Source organism: Mytilus californianus, unplaced genomic scaffold (genome assembly GCF_021869535.1).
Source record: "Mytilus californianus isolate M0D057914Y unplaced genomic scaffold, xbMytCali1.0.p SCAF_1, whole genome shotgun sequence".
In the NCBI taxonomy this organism is placed as follows: Eukaryota; Metazoa; Mollusca; class Bivalvia; order Mytilida; family Mytilidae; genus Mytilus; species Mytilus californianus.
The window spans coordinates 130,956,387-130,977,919 of record NW_026262581.1 but is presented as its reverse complement, the minus strand read 5'-3'; the positions used below and the strand labels follow the sequence as shown (position 1 = coordinate 130,977,919).

Here is a 21,533-nt window from a genome sequence, read left to right as displayed (position 1 = left end):
TAGAATTAGGGGTAGGCCAATTTAAGTTAATTTTGGACGAATTTATAGAGAATGTGACGGGCAACGACTATATAGGTGTTGTAGAAGAGACATTGGCGCATCGTTGAGGAAAAACTCCAGAATTGTTTATGTTCGAAAATCTGAAGTTAGGGTTAAACAACATAAATAGACAAAATGAAATTAGGGGGTAGGGCACTTTAAGTTAATTTTGGATCAATTTATAGAGATTATGACGGGCAACGACTAAATAGGTGTTGTAGAGGAGACAGATTTTCAAACATAAACCATTCGGGAGTTTTTCCTAAACAATACACCAATGTCTCCCCTACATCACCTTTATAGTTGTTGCCCGTCGCAATCTCTAAAAATTGGTCCAAAATAAACTTATATATATACATATACATAATTGTTTGCTAGGTCTCTGTAATTGTTCGCTAGGTCTCTGTAATTGTTCGCTAGGTCTCTGTAATTGTTCGCTAGCTCGAAAAATACGTGATCGTCTTATGTGAAATTATGGTTTTTAGTTATACCTACTAATTGTTCGCTACAATTGTTCGCTAGCTTGAGTCAAGTATAAATACATTTATATACATAATTATATACAATATAAATGTATATGCAATTTTCTCTATGATATATTTAGTATATGAGAACACTTTTCATTCGTTTTAAAATTTCATTAACGATATTAATTTGATGCACCATATGCATACTTGGAACATTCGTTTATTGTCATAGACGCTCAGAACTAAGTTTTGGATAATCGAAAGTATTAAAACATTATTATTGAACATCTATAAAATACAACAGAAATAACACAAACTAGCCTAGAAACAACTTTGCAAAGACAGGGTTACAATAAAATTTAACTATTTTCACATCTTAAATGCATTTATATCACAGGGTATCATAATATATAGTAAGTTAACGATGAACGCAGCATAGGACTTTTTCATACAATTGGCGGAAATAGAAAAAGAGTGACGTTGATACTCCTGTTGATTCGATTTACAGTATGTTGACTACTTCATAAAAGAGTATACAAACACAATAACGACTATTCCTAGAATGAAGAGACTGATACATCCGTGACTATCATTTTTCTGTGTTTGAGCGTTCCCGATGATAGTAAGTCCTGAAAAGTGCGTCGGACGCACGATATTTAGAAAGTGTACTTTTCATTTCATGAATCACAAAAAGAGGCAATAGTAAATTATCGATGTTCAAAACCGGCAAATCCCTTTCTAATACATATGCAAAGGTAAAAAATACGCAAACACTGAAGGAATAAATTGCAAGCGGAACGAGAAGGGTGCATCGAAAGTTAAAGCATCTGAGTCATTACTACCTTTCTTTGTCATATGTGTTGTAGACGACAGTCATGATCTCCCATTCAGTTATTGGATGCCAAGTATTAAGAAGGCTACTTAAAACAACTGTTTATCACTGGATCTGTCAAATGTTCAAATTAGTATTTTTCAAACTTTTTTACGTTCGTTACATGTTAGTAGCTAAATAAGGCTTATGAAAAACTAAGCCAAAGTATTTTTTCCAGTCGTGTGAATCATATGGGATAATTAGAACCCAAAGGATTTATCTGAGACTTTAAATCGCACGTTCGCCTTTTATCTAATTCAAAGTTCATAGTATATTTTAATTTACTTCATAGGAAATATAAAAATGGTCTCAAAACTTTGAGTAATCACTATTGAGTATAAGGTATGCGTTTTTTAATTTAGACAGACATGATTGATTTGCTTTGTCAGATAAACAATATCAGATATAATTGATAAGCCTGGGGTATCTTTGATGAGTTCTTGCACTGTCTCGCTCCTTTTGGAGTTCATGCGATTCCCTCAGTTTCTGTATTGTTACCTTGATTTGTCTCTTTCTAATCGATTTACGAGACTTGATCATTGGTAAACTACTGTCGCCTTAATTTACCAGAAGCGATATTATTTGAATGTAGAAATGAATAAAGTTGCGTTGAATTCGATGTAAAGTTTTTAAACTAACTATTGGTATTTCGATGAAGCACTACTCCTTATGAATTTGTTTATTTATCAGAAACACATATGTGAGCGCTTAATTCGTTTACATATATATATCTATATTACTCGTATTAAACAGAATGCATAAAAGAGGCTCACGAGAGCCGGAATTTCTCACCTGGTAAATAATGCTATTTTGATATTTATTTATTTTCTTTTATTGTAATTAGTTTAAAGGCAATACATTCTATAGTGTGACAATTTGGCCATGTTAACTTACTCGCAGATCTCATTTTGCTGAACTTGGTGGTTTTTACAATTTCTCTCTACATCTAGTAGTTTTTGACATAAATGCCCCCAAAAATGGGTAAAAATCATCATTCAGGGAAATAACTTCTATAAGGAGTTTGTTGAAAGATTCGACTATGATGAGTGATTTGCAGACCTTATTGTGCTGAACATTTAGCTTGTTTACTCACTATCTTATATAGTTTGTGCAAAAAACCAGCACAAAGAGAAAAAAAATTATCTTGCAAGGGCAATAACTCCTATAAGTGGTTAATTGACGATTCGTTTATGTTGACTTATTTGTAAATCTTTTTTTGCTGAACACTTTTTTGCGTTTCAATTTTTCTCTCCGTCTATTATAGTTTCTGCAAAAGATGAGTAATATTAATCTTCTTAGGGCAATAACTCCTATAAGGGGTGAATTCAAAATTCATGTTAACTCATTTGTAGATCTTAATGTTCTTGTCATTTTTACTGTTTGAAATTTCTCTATATCTATTATAGTTTTCAAGAAAATAACCAAAAACTGTGAAATTTATAATGAAACGTGGACCTGCACTGAGATAGCTGTGTCAGTGGAGTAATTGTTTAAAACAGGGTATGCAATGTTGTTGTTGAATAAAAGTTGGCCAACTTATAATTTTACATAGCCAGTGATGAATCAAATCTATTAAAAAAATTGAACCATTTGAAACTATGTCGCTTCTCATCGGTGAGGCACGTGATTTTCCATAGTAAACAAACTTAACATGTAGACAACAAAATTCAGAAATGACATCCGTTGATTGTATGTCACTTTGGCAGTATTTTCTAGGACGGTCATTTTGCTCTATCAAGACATTTGCCTTAATATTCTAACTCTATTTGTAATATATTAGATTTTCTTTTAATCTATAATGTATAGGATTTCTAGATAAATTTCCAATAGACAGTAGGTATTCCTGTTACGAATTAATTGTGTGCCATTCCTTCAAGAATTTGTTTGTATTCGTTTAAAATAAAGTTCATCAAAGGGCTCATTCTTTAGTTCCCGCTGTAGAGATGATTACCCGCCCTTTTTCAATCCAAAGTAGAGGCATCGGTGGCTTAGTGGTCTAAATAGTCGAACTACTGTATTACAAGCCTGTCAACACTGAGGTTGTGAGTTTAAATCCCGCACTTGGCAGGTACATTCGACTCCAATATCAATTGACTAGGATTGTCAGTTTTCCTACCGAAGGTCGGTGGTTCTCTACCGGCACTCCGGCTTCCTCCACCAATAGAAACTGACAGCCACGAAATAGCACAATAGTGATGTAAGTGGCGTTAAACACCAATTAATCAATCCCAAATGAGCTAAAGATTATAAGGACAGCATCAACATAAAAAAGTGTATTTCCTGGAATGTCTTACACCAGAGGGTTCTTTAAACGCAAAGATTTCGAAATTATACACTTTTGTAAAATCATTTCAAATAAAGAAATATATCTCCCCCATGCTAAGCTCTGGTTCCTTGTCTTGATTTGGCTATACCTTAGGCCCATTTTTTGTCTTATCAGCTATTTGTTTTACAGTACTTTAAATGATATTTATATTACTTTTCAAGAGGTTGTGTCATGAGTAGTGACTTCTTAATACGAAATGATTAAACACAAAACAACCAATCGTGTAAGGTTGCCGCAGAATAGAATGCAATTCATGTTGGCATCGTGGGATGAAAAAGCTACTATAGGTTGTGTCTTTCTGATGGTTGATTTTTTTTCTAGAAACGTAATTTTGTCTTTACCAGATAACTCGTGACTAGAAAATACAACAGGTGCCACTGCCGATCCAAATATGCTCGCCCTTACTGAACATCCGATATTACTTAACCATGCTTTGTCCTGAAAAACAGTGATTCCACCGCAGTCAAGTTTTTGGGTTAGAGAATGGTTACCTAATCAATGGTCTATGATTTATAAACTGTGAAATCGATGCTTAATCACTGGATATGACTTATCAATGTATTTAAACACGAGTAAAACAATGAGTGTCACTATGAGGAACTTTTCATCAACCCCTTCTGAGTTATATCCCTGTTTTGTCGTGGGGTTTGTGGCCCCAGTCTTCAGTTTTCAGTGAAGTGGTAAAGGATCTTTTGTTTGTCTTTTCGTCGTTTGTTTTCCCATAATGTCGTCTGTTTTTATCGACTTTTTAATTGCCCGTCTTCGTCAAAAATTGAATTGCTTGCATTGGGTCGAGTCTGATCTTTTATTCTTGTTTATTTCTTTACATTAATCATCTTTGTCTTAAACTGAAATTGCATTGGGCCGAGTTTTAATCTTTTATTCTTAATGTGACTTTTGCTGCGAATTCAGAATTTAACATACAAGGAAAAGCGTAAAAGTATTCAGTTTGAATGAAAATGATTTGCATCGATATCAAAAGATTAGCATTCTCTCCGACTTCTTTGGTTAGTTTTACCATAGAAGTATTATATTGACAGGAACTACTACGACCCGACTTCAAACGTTTTATCTGCGATGCCGCGCGCAATTTAATTAATAACATGTCAATTAACTTGAAACATGGCACGTTAATTTATTTACACATCAGCGTGTGGCACCCTACAAAATTAATATTCTCATTATCGGTTGCTTTCGCGATTAAGGAAATAAACGAAGAAATCGAAAGTTGTCATTAATTCCAAGGAAACAGCAATCGGCAAACCTCGGCAGATTCCGTTACCCTACATCTGCCTACGTGTGCTGATTGATTTGTGCGAGACATTATCAAAAATGCTTGAAAAAACACATTGACGATGGAAATTTGTACCATATTAATTGAATAAATACACCATGTTTATTGACTTATTTTTCTGTAGAAATTGCATAATGTATATATAGCAAGTTATGATTAACTACTGTTTAACGTCCAGTGGCATACATTTCATGCATATTTAAGACAATTGTAAAATGATTGTTCTGATTAAAATAAAAAAAATCATAAGAGATTTTAAATATGTTAGAATTATAAGGCTTCGCTTTAAATCCAGGGTAAGATCATTGGTTGGTATAAGAATGTTTCCGCTGAGTCCCGATGTGTTGAATTATGGTGATATTACTAGTATCATTTGGACAGAAAGTGATAAAATGTTTAATGGGATATAGGTGTAACACCACTAATTCGGCCCGGCCAGAAAGCACATACCAGAAAGTAGTACATATTTAACACAAAATAGTTCCTACGCATGAGTGTAACTTTCAAAATATGTAGAATATTTAGGTATTGTTGGTATCAAATGAAAGCTGAATGACTGGTGGTCATTGTAGAACACTTTTTGACTTATAATTTTGAATATTAAAAAAACTGCACCAAATTTTATAAAGAGGGTACTTTTTGCCTGTATGTCAGATCTGAAGTACCTGTTTTGGTACATCCGAAGTTCCGGGAACCAGTTCTTTCTTATATGCCATTAAAGGTATGTTGATTTTTCCAGTACAAGACACCATAAAGTGTTGCTTTGACATGCAATGATTGTCACTTTATTTGAACTTGAAACAAAAGAGCTGTGTCTGCTTGAAATTGAGGAATTTAACATAGAAAGCAATGGGGCCATGAATTAGTGGTTTACTTCCTATTACAGAGAATCGTCAGAAATTCAATTTTTAGAAGTTGTACCTATTCCAATGAAAATAAGTCATATTTGATGTAAGTAAACATGTTTAATCATCTTTTTTGGATGAACAATTCTGTTTATGGGAAATTTCAGCTCTTAAATTGACATAATCAGGTATTTTAGCCTTTTATGGTCACACAACATGCATGCAGTTAAGACTTGACTCCAAATTCTTATTTTTGCATTATTTGGGATTGCAATCAATAAAACATGTATATAATGACTTGTTTATGGTAAAAAAATAGCTCTTGGTCAAATAATCCTATGATTTTTCAAGTTTTATTGGTTTTCTTATGATAGCCTTTTACAATCTAGGCAATTGGTATATACTCATATAGGAATTCCAAAATCTCACTGTACATGCAATTTTGAACCAGTTTAGCAAGTTATCCAGCTGAAAAATATATAAATTGCTCTTTATAATCTATGTTGTACCACAGAAGTATGGTTTATACCAAAAATGTCCCTTTTCCAATTTGAAGAAAAAAGGGGGGACAATTTTCTCAATTATGTCTTAGGTTTGGTCTAATATATTTTTATTAAATGAACAAACTCTGGTAAATTATGACTATTGGTAAGCACATTGTTTTCCTAACAGAAATTATTAAATACAACAATGATATTGAGAATAAAATAAGTATATTGGCCATTTATAATATCCATAGGCAGTTTTCTTTGAATAACCTATATGTTACTACCAGTCTAATTTGAGCTTAAAATTAGTAAAATAGTATTTGGACATAAGCTTTATGTGTTTTTTATTGCTTGAAATAGATCATAGAATGAAATAAAGTGATGCTGAAGTCAGTATAGCAAGTTTGGTTCTGTTATAGGTGTAACACCACTAATTCGGCCCGGCCAGAAAGCACATACCAGAAAGTAGTACATATTTAACACAAAATAGTTCCTACGCATGAGTGTAACTTTCAAAATATGTAGAATATTTAGGTATTGTTGGTATCAAATGAAAGCTGAATGACTGGTGGTCATTGTAGAACACTTTTTGACTTATAATTTTGAATATTAAAAAAACTGCACCAAATTTTATAAAGAGGGTACTTTTTGCCTGTATGTCAGATCTGAAGTACCTGTTTTGGTACATCCGAAGTTCCGGGAACCAGTTCTTTCTTATATGCCATTAAAGGTATGTTGATTTTTCCAGTACAAGACACCATAAAGTGTTGCTTTGACATGCAATGATTGTCACTTTATTTGAACTTGAAACAAAAGAGCTGTGTCTGCTTGAAATTGAGGAATTTAACATAGAAAGCAATGGGGCCATGAATTAGTGGTTTACTTCCTATAGATAGTTTAGCCATTCCATAACATTGTGTATGTCTTCGTTTTTTTCTCAAATTGATAAATACGGGTCAAATCATAAGTCATGATTAGCATATTCATAAATGTACAAATAGAAGTACTGACCCCGGCTGTATATTATCGGACAAAATTCTTTCATATACGAATATTTTAGCAGTTTTGAATCAAATGCCAAAAAATTAAAACGCACATATATATAAATAACGAGGTGCTTCTTTTTTTTACTATATTTGTTATATATAATTTCTATGTTATTCAGTCCTTGGTCGATTGATTTTCGTATATAAAACTGAAAATTTCTACTTTCCTGACTAATCCAGGCTCTTTACTATATATATATTACTCGATTCGTCACAGTGTTTATTTATATCAGGAACATTTTCGTCAATTTATGAAAGCGGCATCGCAGATATATCGTCACAAAAGGAAATTAACGGTAGCGTACTAATTATACAGTTTCCATATCTTTTCTACAGCGCTCCCCGGGTTATAAATAAGTGCTAGTAAATCGTTGTAGTTCCTGTAAATATAATACTTCCATGGTTTTACATAAAACATTATTTGTTATACTCGAAGGAAAGAAATATAGATTCACATACAAATGAAATTTGAAATACGTTATGACTTGTCTCGTTTGAAATACGTCTATGTAAACATAGAACAATTCATATTACATGTTTGGATTTTTTTTAAACCAGGTGTTGGAGAAAAACCTAGAAATGTCTGAATTATATTTGTTTATTTAGTGATTGTTTTGTCTTACTTTTTTTCTCTCCTGATGTAAACATATTGGTAATTATTGATGATTTGATTGGAGTTGAAATATATAGCAAACTTCCTGACGTAAAAAAATGGTTTCATAACAAAATTCCAAACAAATAAACAATTCACCATATGACTATTTTCCTTCTAATGGTATCAAGTTGATTAAAATCCAACCAGAAATAACCCAACAATAATGTTATGAAGGAAAGTGGTTTTATATGAAATGTATCGCGAAAAATCGCAAGTGACGAAAATTTATTTCCATCTTCTGTAGATGCCAAAAAATTGGAGAATGCGTATCTAATCAACACACTATGATATTATCGGTGTTCATTTGCAAGATAATCGTTTTTTATTTTATTGTTTGATTGACTGATATAAAAAACCAAATTGCATACGTCGAGCGATCGCAAAATGGCTATATCGCGACGACAGGTAATACTTAGAATTTATAATAACACACAAAGTCCACAATGTTAAAACTATTATTCATGACCAATATTACTTATACATACGTATCTTTGGTGAGTTTTTATATACAAATAAGACTAAATACTAAAATTAAATGCTAAACATAAAAGCATACTATATCAAATCATATAAAACAAAACAGATATTAGACATTTGAATTGTTTATATACAGATATTTTGTCATACGATTTTTTCTTTAGTAATTTGTCATATAATTATAACAACTATACTGCACTTAATGCTATCACTAGTCTAAAAGACTAAGGAAGGAGATTTTCGTACAAAAAAAACTCAGATTAGAACGAGATGAAAGATCTTAAAGAACAAACTATTATCAGTCAAATAAAAGGAAATAACAATTTAGGAAAAAATGGACAAACACTATTTTGTTGGTATAACATAATGATAATAATAATGATGATATTAATAATAATACAGCGAAGGCAAAGATATATAAATGAACACAGATTGGCAAGAATACGATATTGTCTCATGGTTGTCATTGGTATTGTGTTTATAATGCTTTCAATATCGTAATAATGCTAAATATAGCCAGACCTTTGGATACCGTCTATTACTGTCAACGTATGATTATTCATCATAACGCTCATTGACAAAAACCAAGACTCGATATATCATTGTTATCATTACCAGGTAGGAAGTTTTTATCAAAGTCATGGACCTGATCCATCAGGTTACTAAGACTGAGATCCTCACTTCGATTCTCTGTTGGAGGAACAAATTCAATGTCATTACGGGTCACTGTCCAAGCCGATTCTACAGATGTTTCATCATACTTTGAAGATGTGTTTCTATCATTTATGGTTAAGAAATTATTTGGATTTGGATTTATCGTGTGCACAGGTAGTTCAGGTTGATATTTTGGTTGATCTAATAAAACAGAAGAAAACATGTATAAATGCTAAGCTGAAAATACTCTTCGTCATTAAGAAACCCAGGGAAGTGCGAGCTTTTGCTCCGGGCTGAAAGCCCACTCAAGACTGTAACATTAATATAATAAAAAGCATTACATGGATATTTCCATTCCTTTGGGTGTAAGGGTTTTGTGTTATGAATAAATGAACCATATCTCTTTCTTTTTACATTCCATACGCGGCAACAGTATAAAGTACTTGACAAAGTTGTGTTAGAATTGTTCTGAGAACCGCAATAATACCCTTGTTGAAAATTATAATCAAGCAGCTAATGTCTTTGATTTATTACAATCGGGGGTCAAACTCACATTTCGCACTATAGGGGAGCCCTCAACACAAGACAACCAAAGCTGTTGGTGCAATAACGGTACATGTACTATATCTCATTATCTAACGACTCAAGGGTCTTCATGGAAATGTTTAACGGAATATAAAAACACGTTTCTCCTTAGGTAAATAATCATTGCCAAGTACATCTTCGTAATACTATCTCTTAAAATTGCTTCTCAAACTTCAACATATAATCATCAAAAAATGTCAAAATAAGAAAAAGGCCACAAAAACAAACATCCTTACCTCTATCTATATGAAGACTACAACTCACTTCTATCTCTATGTTGATTATAACAACAACTGTTCTTACCTCTATCTCTATGAAGAATATAACAACAAATGTTCTTACCTCTATCTCTATGAAGAATATAACAATAAATGTTCTTACCTCTATCTCTATGAGGAATATAACAACAAATGTTCTTACCTCTATCTCTATGAAGAATATAACAACAAATGTTCTGACCTCTAACTCTATCAAGAATATAACAACAAAATGACCCATTGGTGGCCTTCGGCTGTTGTCTGCTCTTTGGTTGGGTTGTTGTCTCTTTGACATATTCCCCATTTCCATTCTCAATTTTATTACCTCTATCTCTATGAAGAATATAACAAACAAATTTTCTTACCTCTATCTCTATGAAGAATATAACAACAAATGTTCTTACCTCTATCTCTATGAAGAATATAACAATAAATGTTCTTACCTCTATCTCTAATAAGAATTAACATCAAATGTTCTTACCTCTATCTGAATGACGAATATAGCAACAAATGTTCTCACCTGTTTGTCAATAAAGAATACACAACAAATGGTCTTACCTCCATCTCTATAAAAAATACAACAACAAATGTTCTTACATCTATCTGTATGACGAATATAACAAATGTATCACCTCTATCTTTATAAAGAATATAAGAACAAATGTTATTACCTCTATGTCTATGCAGGTTACAACAACACACTTTCTTACCTCTATCTCTGTGAAGAAGATAACAACCAATAACTATTATTATCACAAGCAAAAAAGCAACAAAACCAAGAATGCTCGGTAAAACATGGTTAACTGTTTGGTCAGTTACCACCTCTGTCTGTTGTGATTGTGAATTCGTTGCTGTTGATGACTGTAGTTCGGATGTCATCACTACATCTTCACCTAAATATAACATCATTAGATTTAGGATACATTTGGGATAAAATTAACAAAGTTATGTCTGCTTCAAATGTACGGTTTTTCATATAAAAATAGCGTTTGAAAACATTTACAAATAGACAGTTCAGCAAAATTGCTGGACAATATAACTTGAATTAGGCAAAGTTGACCTTAGGTGTATTTGGCTATTATTTTTATGTCCATTTTAGTCATATAGCTCTTTAACTGTTTCGGATCTTATACATCCTTGGCTTTCAAATATTCAGCTTTGAGCGTTCCCGATGAAGGTAAATACAGAAAAGCTTCGGACGCATGAAATTATAAAGTGTTGTTTTCATTTTCTAATGCATTATTTTATCAATATATGGTTAGAACTAATACTTCATAATGAGGAATAGGACAGTCAGATCAAATTATCTCTCCTCCCCCCCCCCCCCTCTCTCTCTCTCTCTCTCTCTCTCTCTCTCTCTCTCTCTCTCTCTAGCATTTTCAGTACATGCCTTCGTCTGAAGCGAAGAATTGTTAACTTTTTTTGTTGTTGAACAAACATCTAGTGAAAAGGCTAATGTGATTGAATAATATAAGCAAGTAGATCTTTCATTATTTGGTAAATAAGTACTTCTGGGTACGACTATGACGGCTGTCATTGTTTTTACACATTGAAAACATCCTCCTCCACTTGATTTACATCTACAACCATTCAGCGAGTCCCATTTATCATCATAGGCCTGAACCTTAAATCAAACAATTTGTCTAGTATATGTAATTGTCAATATTTGTATCAATCGCGAGCTTTCAGTCAAACGAAATTAACATACTTTTACTATTCATGGTTTTTTTTCTATTTTATACGTAAAAAAGTGGTGAACGTTAAATGCCCTTTAAATTCATTTTATCATTTTCAATGATATTTTAGATTGCTGCTTCTCTCGTCTTTATGATGTTTCGTCCATCAAATTTTATTGTGGAAACACATAAATCGTATACATATCTTCCTACAATTAGTCAAATGTATCTGAAATTTGAGGTGTTTAAAAAAGATTACAGTTGCTAAAACCCGTAAGATTATCCATGTTTTTTTAAATTCTATTTTAAAAGTTTTCTTTTTCAAAAAGCTTTAATTGAGGTATATACATTTCACAAGTTTTTAGAAAATATGCATCATGTTGAACGTTTTAATTTTTTGATTGATTGATTGATTGGTATTTGCTTTCCGCCGCCTCAGCACACAAAAAAAGCTATATCGCGGCGATATCATTTTTGAAAAAAAAACTGTTGTGGAAATGTATAGATGTAGGCAACAGTAGTCAAACGATGTTCAAATCTCAATAATCGATTAAAGTGACAAATCGGGGTAACAAATTAACTGAGACAAACGCATGAACTCCAAAAAGAACGAGGCCGCGTGCTTCAACAGGATAAGCATCTCTTGCTATGCATGCATCACCTGCCATGCGAATCCACACTCAGTTAGTCAAATATGATTACAAGGTTTTATGTTCTGCTAAGCTTTTCGAAACCTTACAGTCTACATGTCTTTTCTACATAATCGAAATCATTTTCGAAAATCTACCAAAATATACCATTATATCGTATATCACCTTCCAGGAAAATTAGCATTAGGCCACGACCAATCTCATTTGTCTTAAATTTTTGGACAGAATTGTTAGTGTAATACAGAACTATCGAAATTAATCTGAAAAAAGACAAAAATTGATAATAGATTTTTCAAAAGAAAGTTCCTTCCGATAGATTCAAGCTTGTTAAATGAATAAAAGAGTTCATTTCATCCATAATAGTAATTCATTTGATATGAAATTTCCCTTTAATTTCATTTCTAAAGCACCTGCAAAAATCGTTTGAAAATCGAATGAAAATCCAATTGTGTGAACAGCATGCCTTACTGGGAGACTACGTTGAATCGTTTGGAAAATCGGATAGAGAATCTTCCATGTAAACCCATCTAACAGAAAACGGACAGCTTACGTCACCATTTTATGCCGAAGAGTCAACTTCTAGTAATTAAGAATGTATTACAGAAGTGTTATTATATTAGGTGAAACAACTTTGAAACGAAGGTGTTAAAAGTTAAAAGTAATACAATTTTGAAAATATTAAATTAGTTATTGTCTTGAAAGATATGTTTTGTTTTATTTGGTGAACTATGAGTTCAGAAATAAAGCTTGTTATTTTAAAAGAGCTTTTATTTTTCGATTGATGTTTCTAATTAAGTTACCACTTTACTTACAAATACTCTGTATCTTCCTTGTTTTACGTTTAAGAATGTGTAATCTGCCTGAAAGAAGGAAAGAATGGTCATCATCTAAATGCTTTTCTACACAGTAAGTTAAAGGTTGAGCATGTCTTTACTGTAAGTAACAATTACTGTACATGTGGAACTCTAGTTTTTACAGGTCACTGTTACAACTACAATATACTTATTTGATGTATAGCCATTCACTATCTATATGATACCGTTTACAAGACAGATAACAGATACTCAGTGTATTTCTAATACAGAACCTAGTGCGGACTCTTGTATTTAATATCTGTCAGATACCGAACCCAGTACCGACTCCTGCTATTCAATTTTTATCTGATACCCGAACCTAGCACGATGCCTAGCTCCTCATTATCTATATGATACCAGAACCTAGCACGGTCCCCAGCTTCTCATTATCTATATGATACCCGAACCTAGCACGGTCCCCAGCTACTCGTTATCTATCTGATACCCGAACCTAGCACGGTCTCCAGCTACTCAATATATATTTGGTACCGAACATTGTACACACGACCGTGACATTTAGAAGTGATCATCTATTGACATTTCAGCGACCAAAAGTTAGTTGTTAATATAATTCTGATAGAATATTTCAGTAAATTAAATTTACTAACAAACAATTCAAAATCAACATAAACTGTCCAACATACAAATAAAAAAAATACAATGCATGATAACCGTGCTGTTGAATCATCTGCAATCATACTTATATTTGGTTATTATTTCCCGTATCATCTTTGGTTTGAAAAAAAATATTCTTACTTTTGAAATCCTATGTTCTTCAATTACATCTCGATGTTCTTTGTTGGTATCCTCTCCCGATATTATCATTTCTAATGTGACCATATATTCAGAAAATGAATATTCATCAGGTGCATGAACAAACCAGATTCGTATGTATCTGTTCTTTACATCGTTATGATAGGATATAGTTGTAACCCAATCAGCAGGGGCATCTGTCAAACCTGTTTTATTTTGGAGTAAAACATAAGTGTAGTGTAGGGCAAAGAGTTTATATTCACAATAAAAAAACGGAATTTGAATTTAAATGTTTTCTTTCGTGCAGGTAAAAGTAAATGTTTATTCATTCCAATTTAGTTATTACTTTCCCTTATAACAACATACGTTTTTACTGGATCGTCACAGTAAGAAGTGACGTATATTTTAATGCATGCTAGGAAGAATTGAATGCTGAATACAGAAATAGGTCATCGCTTCGCAATTAAATTTAACAACTTCACCACTAATGTCTTGGTGGGCATATTTTTTTCCTAAATTCTGAAGTGATTTACATACAATATATCTTTATCTAGACTGCAAATGTCTTGTCGATATTTGATAAGCTTGTTTCCATCAATAAACTAAAGATAACAAGTATTAATACTAACAATTGTTTACACCGCAATTAAAAAAAAATTGAGAGAAAAGATCTTATGAGATTTAAACTCTTTTGTGGTATATTTGGTATTCCCGATGACACAGTTGCTGTTTATTTAGATCTGTCTATAGGAAACACATGCAATCATAAAAAGACACAAAATACTAACGCCATTTATATTTTCCAGTTTTTCCATATCTTGTTTGCTTTTCATCTAATTCGTCTTCGGGTGGCTTAGGCAAACTCCATGCTGTAAAAAGGAAGTTTTTCCCTCCATTCAAAGGCCAGAGTTTTACAACTACTTTCAAGTTATTCTGCAAGACGTAATTACAATATAAAAAATAACTCCTTTCATGATATATAATTTGCAGTGATGATCCAGTTTATAAACTTTCAACAGCATTAAGTTACTTATGTTGAATTTGGGAAAAGTATTATACCACTTTTGAATTACATTTGTTAATATGGACCTACAGTGCTGTGGTATGCATTGCTTCACATTTGTCAATATGGGACTATAGGGGCTGTGTTATGCATTACTTCACGTTTATTAATATGGCATTGCAGGGGCTGTGGTATGTATTGCTTCAGTTTTGAGAATACGGGACTACTGGGCCTGTGGTATGCATTGCTTCATATTTTTTTAATATAGAACTTCAGTGGCTAATTACAGGACTATATGGATTGTGGTAAGGATTACTTCCCACTTTTTAATCTCGGCTTTTGTTGGCGCCGACATTTGTTATAAAAAAAAATGTTTTTCAAGAAAAATTGTTATGAACATCATCATTTGTCATTTTGTTATTATATACGTAAGAACTAAAACTAACACTTTGATAGAACTTGTTTCTCAAAATATAATTCTAAGAACCCATTTTTTCCGTCCGTACCACAAATTCGCTAATATAAATAACATAATCATAAAACGCTTCCATGCTTATCTGGTTTCAAGAACAAACAGTAAATAGATATTTGATTGATTGATAACTGCTTAACTTCCAGCTGCAAATGTTATGTGCATATTCGAGACGATAACACATTAATGCGATGTGAATATGCCCTGTTTTGTACGCTACATGACACGCTTAGTCGGCTTTTTTTTTTCATTTGCTAGCTTACAATGTAACAGTCCTACACAGACAAACTATTCTCAATCCATCTTTGCTCCTACTCCTAAACAGACTTGGTTGTTTTGGTGATATTGGAGTCTTTGTATGCTTTCTATTATTATCATTATTAAGTTATACATCAGTGTATAGGAACATCATGACATTCTTATTCAAGGAGACAAATGATATATTATAAATTAAAAAAGGACTGACATGATATAAGGGGGAAAAAGCGAGATTAACTTTTCATTATTGAATATATATGTTTTGGGAAATGTTTACTTCCATTAATTACCAATAAAACAACAAACACCACCGAGTAGTAATCATACAAATAAATCACTTTCACTGATATTACAGCAGTATAGTAATCATAGAAATAAAACAGTAACAATTCACAACAGAATAGTAATCATAGAATAAAATAGTCTCAAAATATTACAGAAAAATAAAAAAAAATACAACATAACCAATATGAGAGCAGTAACGTAATTATTAAAAAAAAACAAATGTGAATAATAGAACCACTTACCTCTCTGTGGTTGTGATCTAGACTGGCATTAGAAAAGATAATAATGGCACATTTCTTCACGTTTTTCTCTTCTTCTTTATAATTTAACTGAAATCCTTTAACATCCTTAATAATACCTGGAAAATGTTAAAAGGAAACAACTTATCAAATTTCTTACCACCAGAACAGTATTTATTTTTACATATCACACAAAATTATTGATATAATATCTAACTGATTTATGATTTTATGTTTTGGATAATTTGGTATTTATATTGACCGCTAGAGATCTACTGGTTATTTGTATTGTTAGGTTGTTGTCTGGTTGATATAAACCCAACATCTGACTTTATTAATAAGTATTGGTATTGCCATGTTTGAAAAAAAAAACTTTATTTCAATAATATCCATGTGTTAATAGAACATACATTTGTAATGGTAAACCAAGGATTTTCTACAATAAATAACCAAAGTATTTTGAATTACCTGATCGAGGTGGCTTAATTTCTACCAAGAATCCAGGATACAGTAAACTTGTATTTCTATACTCTAATTGTATGGGTTTCAGCGTTAAATCATCTGGTTTTGCAGGCCAATTTAACTGCCCATAAAGATCTCCATACTGTCCAGACAAAAATGAATCGCTACAGTCTAAAAAGAGACTCACGATTGCCATCATTCAATTTTTGAATAAAATTATAAGCAATTTCGAAACTTACAAAGCTAACAATTTGAAACAATTTAACAAACAAAAACACCACAAAATATAAATACAGAACTTGCACGTGGCCGTTATTCATTCACTTTGAAACTGAGTTCCATAAATGGATGGAAATCAGAAAGGACATCGCCTTTTTGGAAACTTAGGAAAGATTCAGGTTAATATAAAAATAAGGAGATGTGGTATGATTGCAAAAGAGACCAATGAACAAAGATGTAAACATATACAGGTTACCGTATGGCCTCCAACAATAAGCAAAACCCATATCACACAGTGAGCTATAAAAGGCCCAGGTATGACAAAATGTGAAACAATTCAAAAGAGAAAACCATCGCCCAGATTTATTTTACAACAATGAACGAATAACAGAAACGACAGACAACAACCAATGACAACTACTGCCATGGATTACAGGTTCCTGGCTTGGAGTAGGCACACAAAGAATAAGCCAGTACAGTGTTGTAACAATACACCAAACGAACAAATTGTAAAACTCCGTGAAAAGGGCTTGATCCATCTGATCTGCCACATGTTGAGCAGGATCTGCTTATCCTTCCAGAGCACCTGAGATCACCCCTGGTTTTTGGTGGGGTTCGTGTTTCTCAGTCTTTAGTTTTCTATGTTGTGTTTTGTGTGCTGTTGTTTGCTTTTTTGGTCTTTTTTCTCTTTTCTCCATGGCGTTGTCAGTTCTTTTTTCGACTTATGTTTTTGAATGTCCTTTTGGTATCTTTCGCCTCCCTTTTAGCATCAAAAACAAAAGAAGGAAAAATAGCCAAAGAGACAAAAGACACAAGGAACCGATCTAAGAGTACTCGCCGTTACAGAATTCTTGTTCAAAGTCCAATTGCATCAAATTAATAAACCATGTTTAATCAGGTCAATAAAACAGATCACAATGGCATTAAATTATATAAAAGTAATTGAGTTAGGTGGCTGTGAATAGGGCCATTCAGACGACAACGCAAAGTCTATGATTGGAATTAGAAAAACTGGAGATTTCTTAAAGTTTCTTTAGATCTGTTCACTAGTATAGTGGGAGTTTCAGATAGAAAATTGCGAAGGACAGGCAGGCGGACATCCCCATTGATTTAATTTTGTGTAGTTTAAACATATTTTATTTTCCTAACTACAAATTGGAAAAGACACAAGTCAAGCAGACTTGTGAAATCTTCTACTTTTAACATATTTAACAATATAAAATTAAATGTTTCTTTTTGTAATTTTATTTGGGTATAAAACCCACCAAAGATAACAGGCTTATAATTTGTTACGCCAGACGCTCGTTTCGCCCACATAATAATCATCAGTGGTAGTGTAAGCAAAACAATTGGGAGGCCAAATCAAATACGAAGTTGAAGAGCATTAAAAACCGATAATTCCGAAAAATTGTGCAAAATACGGCTAAGGCAATCAATGTCTAAGACTAGAGTAATTCAACTTTTGTAAACAGTAAATTAAAAAAAAAAAGAACATGTCAACGATATTACATGTCAACACAATACTCGATACCGTTGCTGATGGACTATCAGTCCACGAGGGTATCATCAGCTCAGTAATCAGCACTTCGGTACTGAAATGATTTATAACAATTCTTTCTTTAATTATCCGTTAATAATTTCGAAATAAATAAGAAATTAAGGTTTCAAATCCCTCAGGCAAAGTTGACCTAAGATGGATTTGGCTATTATTTTTAGGTCCTTTTGGTCATACAGCTCTTCAACTGTTTCGGTTCTTATACAGCCTTAACCTTCAAATATTCGGCTTTGAACGTTCCTAATGAAGGTAAATCCAGAAAAGCGCTTCGGACGCATGAAATTTATTAAGTGCTGTTTTCATCTCTCAACACAAAAGTGCGGACTTCTGGGCTGGTAATACTAGTATCCTCGGGGACGAAACGTCAACCAGCAGTGGCATCGACCCAGTGGTTGTAAAAACTCAACAAAGATACCAGGCATGCGTTTCGTGTACTAGTATCTAAGACTCATCAGTGACGCTCGAATCAAAACAGTTGGAAAGCCAACTCAAATACGAAGTCAAAGATCATTACAAACGAAAAATTACGAACATTTGTGACCAACATAGCTAAAGCAATCAAAACCTGCGGGTTGTTTTTACGAGTAATCTAACATTTTATAAACTGCAAACTTACAGAAAAAGAACATATCAATGATAGTTCATGTAAACACAAAAGTGCGGACAACTGGGCTGGTGATATCTTCGGGGATATACGGCCCTTAGCAGTGGCATCGATCCAGTGGTTGTAAAAACTCATCAAATACCAAGCTTATAATTTGTTATGCCAGACACGCGTTTCGTCTACATAACACTCATCAGTGGCAAAGCGTTGACCAAAGCACATTTGTATGCTTTAAATGTGCGCACGTTCAGCGCACGTCAACGCTTTTACAACCCTATCAAATTACAAAAAGGAGCATTCAATTCTTATAATTACATTTTTAAGATTACGAGTCTAATCAAGATTTTCGTTTGTCTTTCCATGCATTTTTTTTCAAGTTATGACGGGAATCACGTGCAGTTACAGATGTTGCATTCTTCTCATAAAATAAAATATAACTTATGGAATGCCTCGGACAACCAAAATCACGGAATCGTATGATACTTCTATATAGTGTAATTACCATAATATAAGAGCATGCATACATTAAATATTATTTCTACATTATATAAATTGGGACAGAAATCAAAAAATCAATGCTGAACTTAGATGACGATGTGTGTGTGTGGAGAGTCATGATTTACTATTTAAATAATAAGGAATCTCACCGACCCCATTAATGCACACCTATCAGCTGTCGCTAGAGGGTACAATAAAACGAAACTTGAAAATACTTTTTATATTAGAAAGTGGGGTATAAAATGCTACTGTGAACAAGATTGCACTGCAATAAAACAATAAATAAGTCTAACAATATATAATCATTAGTTTAGATAAACAAATCTGTGTAGCTTTAGAAGGATGTCAATTGGTTTTCCATTCCACTAAAAAAATCGAAGTTTTAATTATTTGGATCATATTAGACTTCAAACGACTGGAACTGAAAACAATCAAACCTTTCCTTGGTAAAATAATTCAATTTTGTTATTTCTTTCGTATCCTACGTAGGCCGGTGGCCGAGTGGTCTAAGTAGTCGAACTACTGTATCACTAGCCTGTCAACACTGAGGTTGTGAGTTCAAGTCCTGCACGCGACACAGGTGCGTTCGACTACAATCTTCATTGACTAGGATTGTCAGTTTTCCTACCGAAGTTTGGTGGTTCTCTCCGGGCACTCCGGCTTCCTCCACCAATAAAAACTGACCGCCACGAAATAGCACAATAGTGCTAAAAGTGGCGTTAAACACCAATCAATCAATCAATCAATCGTATCCTACGTGACTTTTTGAATTGCTTCAATAACAATTTTCCTATTGTAATACTCGGCTGTGTTGTGACAGTACAGTTACACCGAATTAAAATTTAACAGAGGATTACAATGGAAAATGGGTCAATCTGTGCTGAGCATAATTGAAGGAACAAATTAAATAAGATTCATTGATATTAGAACAAACAAATGAAAGGAAAGAAATGCTTGTTTGTCAACTATTACCTGCACTAACCTTTGTCTCACACGGAAGAGAGAATACCCGTACTTACTTTCTTCTGCGAATATGGTAGCGGTACAATTTACTGTATAGTCCTACAAAAAAATCTGGAATTGAAACCAGGTTAAAGAGCAAATTACTTGCAAAACAATGCCGAATAAGAGAGAAAAAAAATCTTTTTATTTTATAAATAGTCAAAAGTAGTCAACAAATGGATTGTTTCCTACTTTCTTTATCTTTATTTTCCATGCCAAGTTTTATACATGAATTAGAAAGATTGGAAATGAAATTAAATGCGTCATTATTCAGTATTAGGTAACTAAAAGGGTTTTTAAAATATTTGCTATTTTACACAAATAAATGTTTGAATACTCACGGAATTGTCTTGGTCCGATTGGCATGGTAAGCAGTTTTGGTTTTGTATACACATAAAAGAGACTATAAACACAAACCAATAGGTCTGCATATCTTTGAAGTAAAATATTCGCCAGTCCATAAGTGCTATATTTTACTTAAGAGTTCTCCTAATCCTTGATAATCATTATCATCTAACTGTGAAGATTTTGATAGAAATTTCACTTTAAGGTGAACGTAAAATTTATTTGTCAAGAATTCGATCCTCGCTGTAAAAGCTGTAAAGTTTATAGTATAACTATTTATACCGGGTATGATTTAGGTCAACAACGAGAAATTGTATACAACACAGGTACAAAAACATTTCGTTTATGCGTAAATAATTGTAGCAAACAACTAACTTTCATTGTGTGATGCACGAATGACTGTATGGTCAAATTTCAGAATTTACCATGCTTATTTATATATATATATGTCATATGACGTATAATAATTTTTGGAACAGCGATCTAATTAAAATTTGCGAGAGAAATATAATTTTCTTTGTTAAATTTTGTTAAATGTTTAAGGTAATCTGTCAACTCAATTGTGATAATTTGTATTAGTAGAAAATGTAGTATGATATTGCAAATGAGACAACCATAGCACAAAGATGTCTATGTTCCGGACCATATGAGTAT

General features: G+C 32.8%; 1 protein-coding gene and 1 long non-coding RNA gene across 2 annotated transcripts; one reads left to right on the top strand and one right to left on the bottom strand.

The window, feature by feature from the left end:
• Window positions 1-833: 833 nt before the first annotated feature.
• LOC127734356 (uncharacterized) lies at window positions 834-9,372 on the top strand. The gene is made up of 2 exons (XR_007997530.1): window positions 834-5,407; window positions 7,223-9,372. It is a non-coding gene; the product is annotated as an uncharacterized LOC127734356 (long non-coding RNA).
• LOC127734283 (uncharacterized) lies at window positions 8,518-21,213 on the bottom strand. The gene is made up of 10 exons (XM_052244110.1): window positions 20,876-21,213; window positions 20,552-20,594; window positions 16,663-16,827; window positions 16,198-16,313; window positions 14,726-14,870; window positions 13,941-14,143; window positions 13,143-13,190; window positions 11,514-11,628; window positions 10,715-10,897; window positions 8,518-9,363 (listed from the first exon to the last, which is right to left on the bottom strand). The coding sequence occupies exons 1-10, from the start codon at window positions 20,993-20,995 to the stop codon at window positions 9,080-9,082; spliced, it is 1,422 nt and encodes a 473-aa protein (XP_052100070.1). The 5' UTR covers window positions 20,996-21,213; the 3' UTR covers window positions 8,518-9,079.
• Window positions 21,214-21,533: the final 320 nt, after the last annotated feature.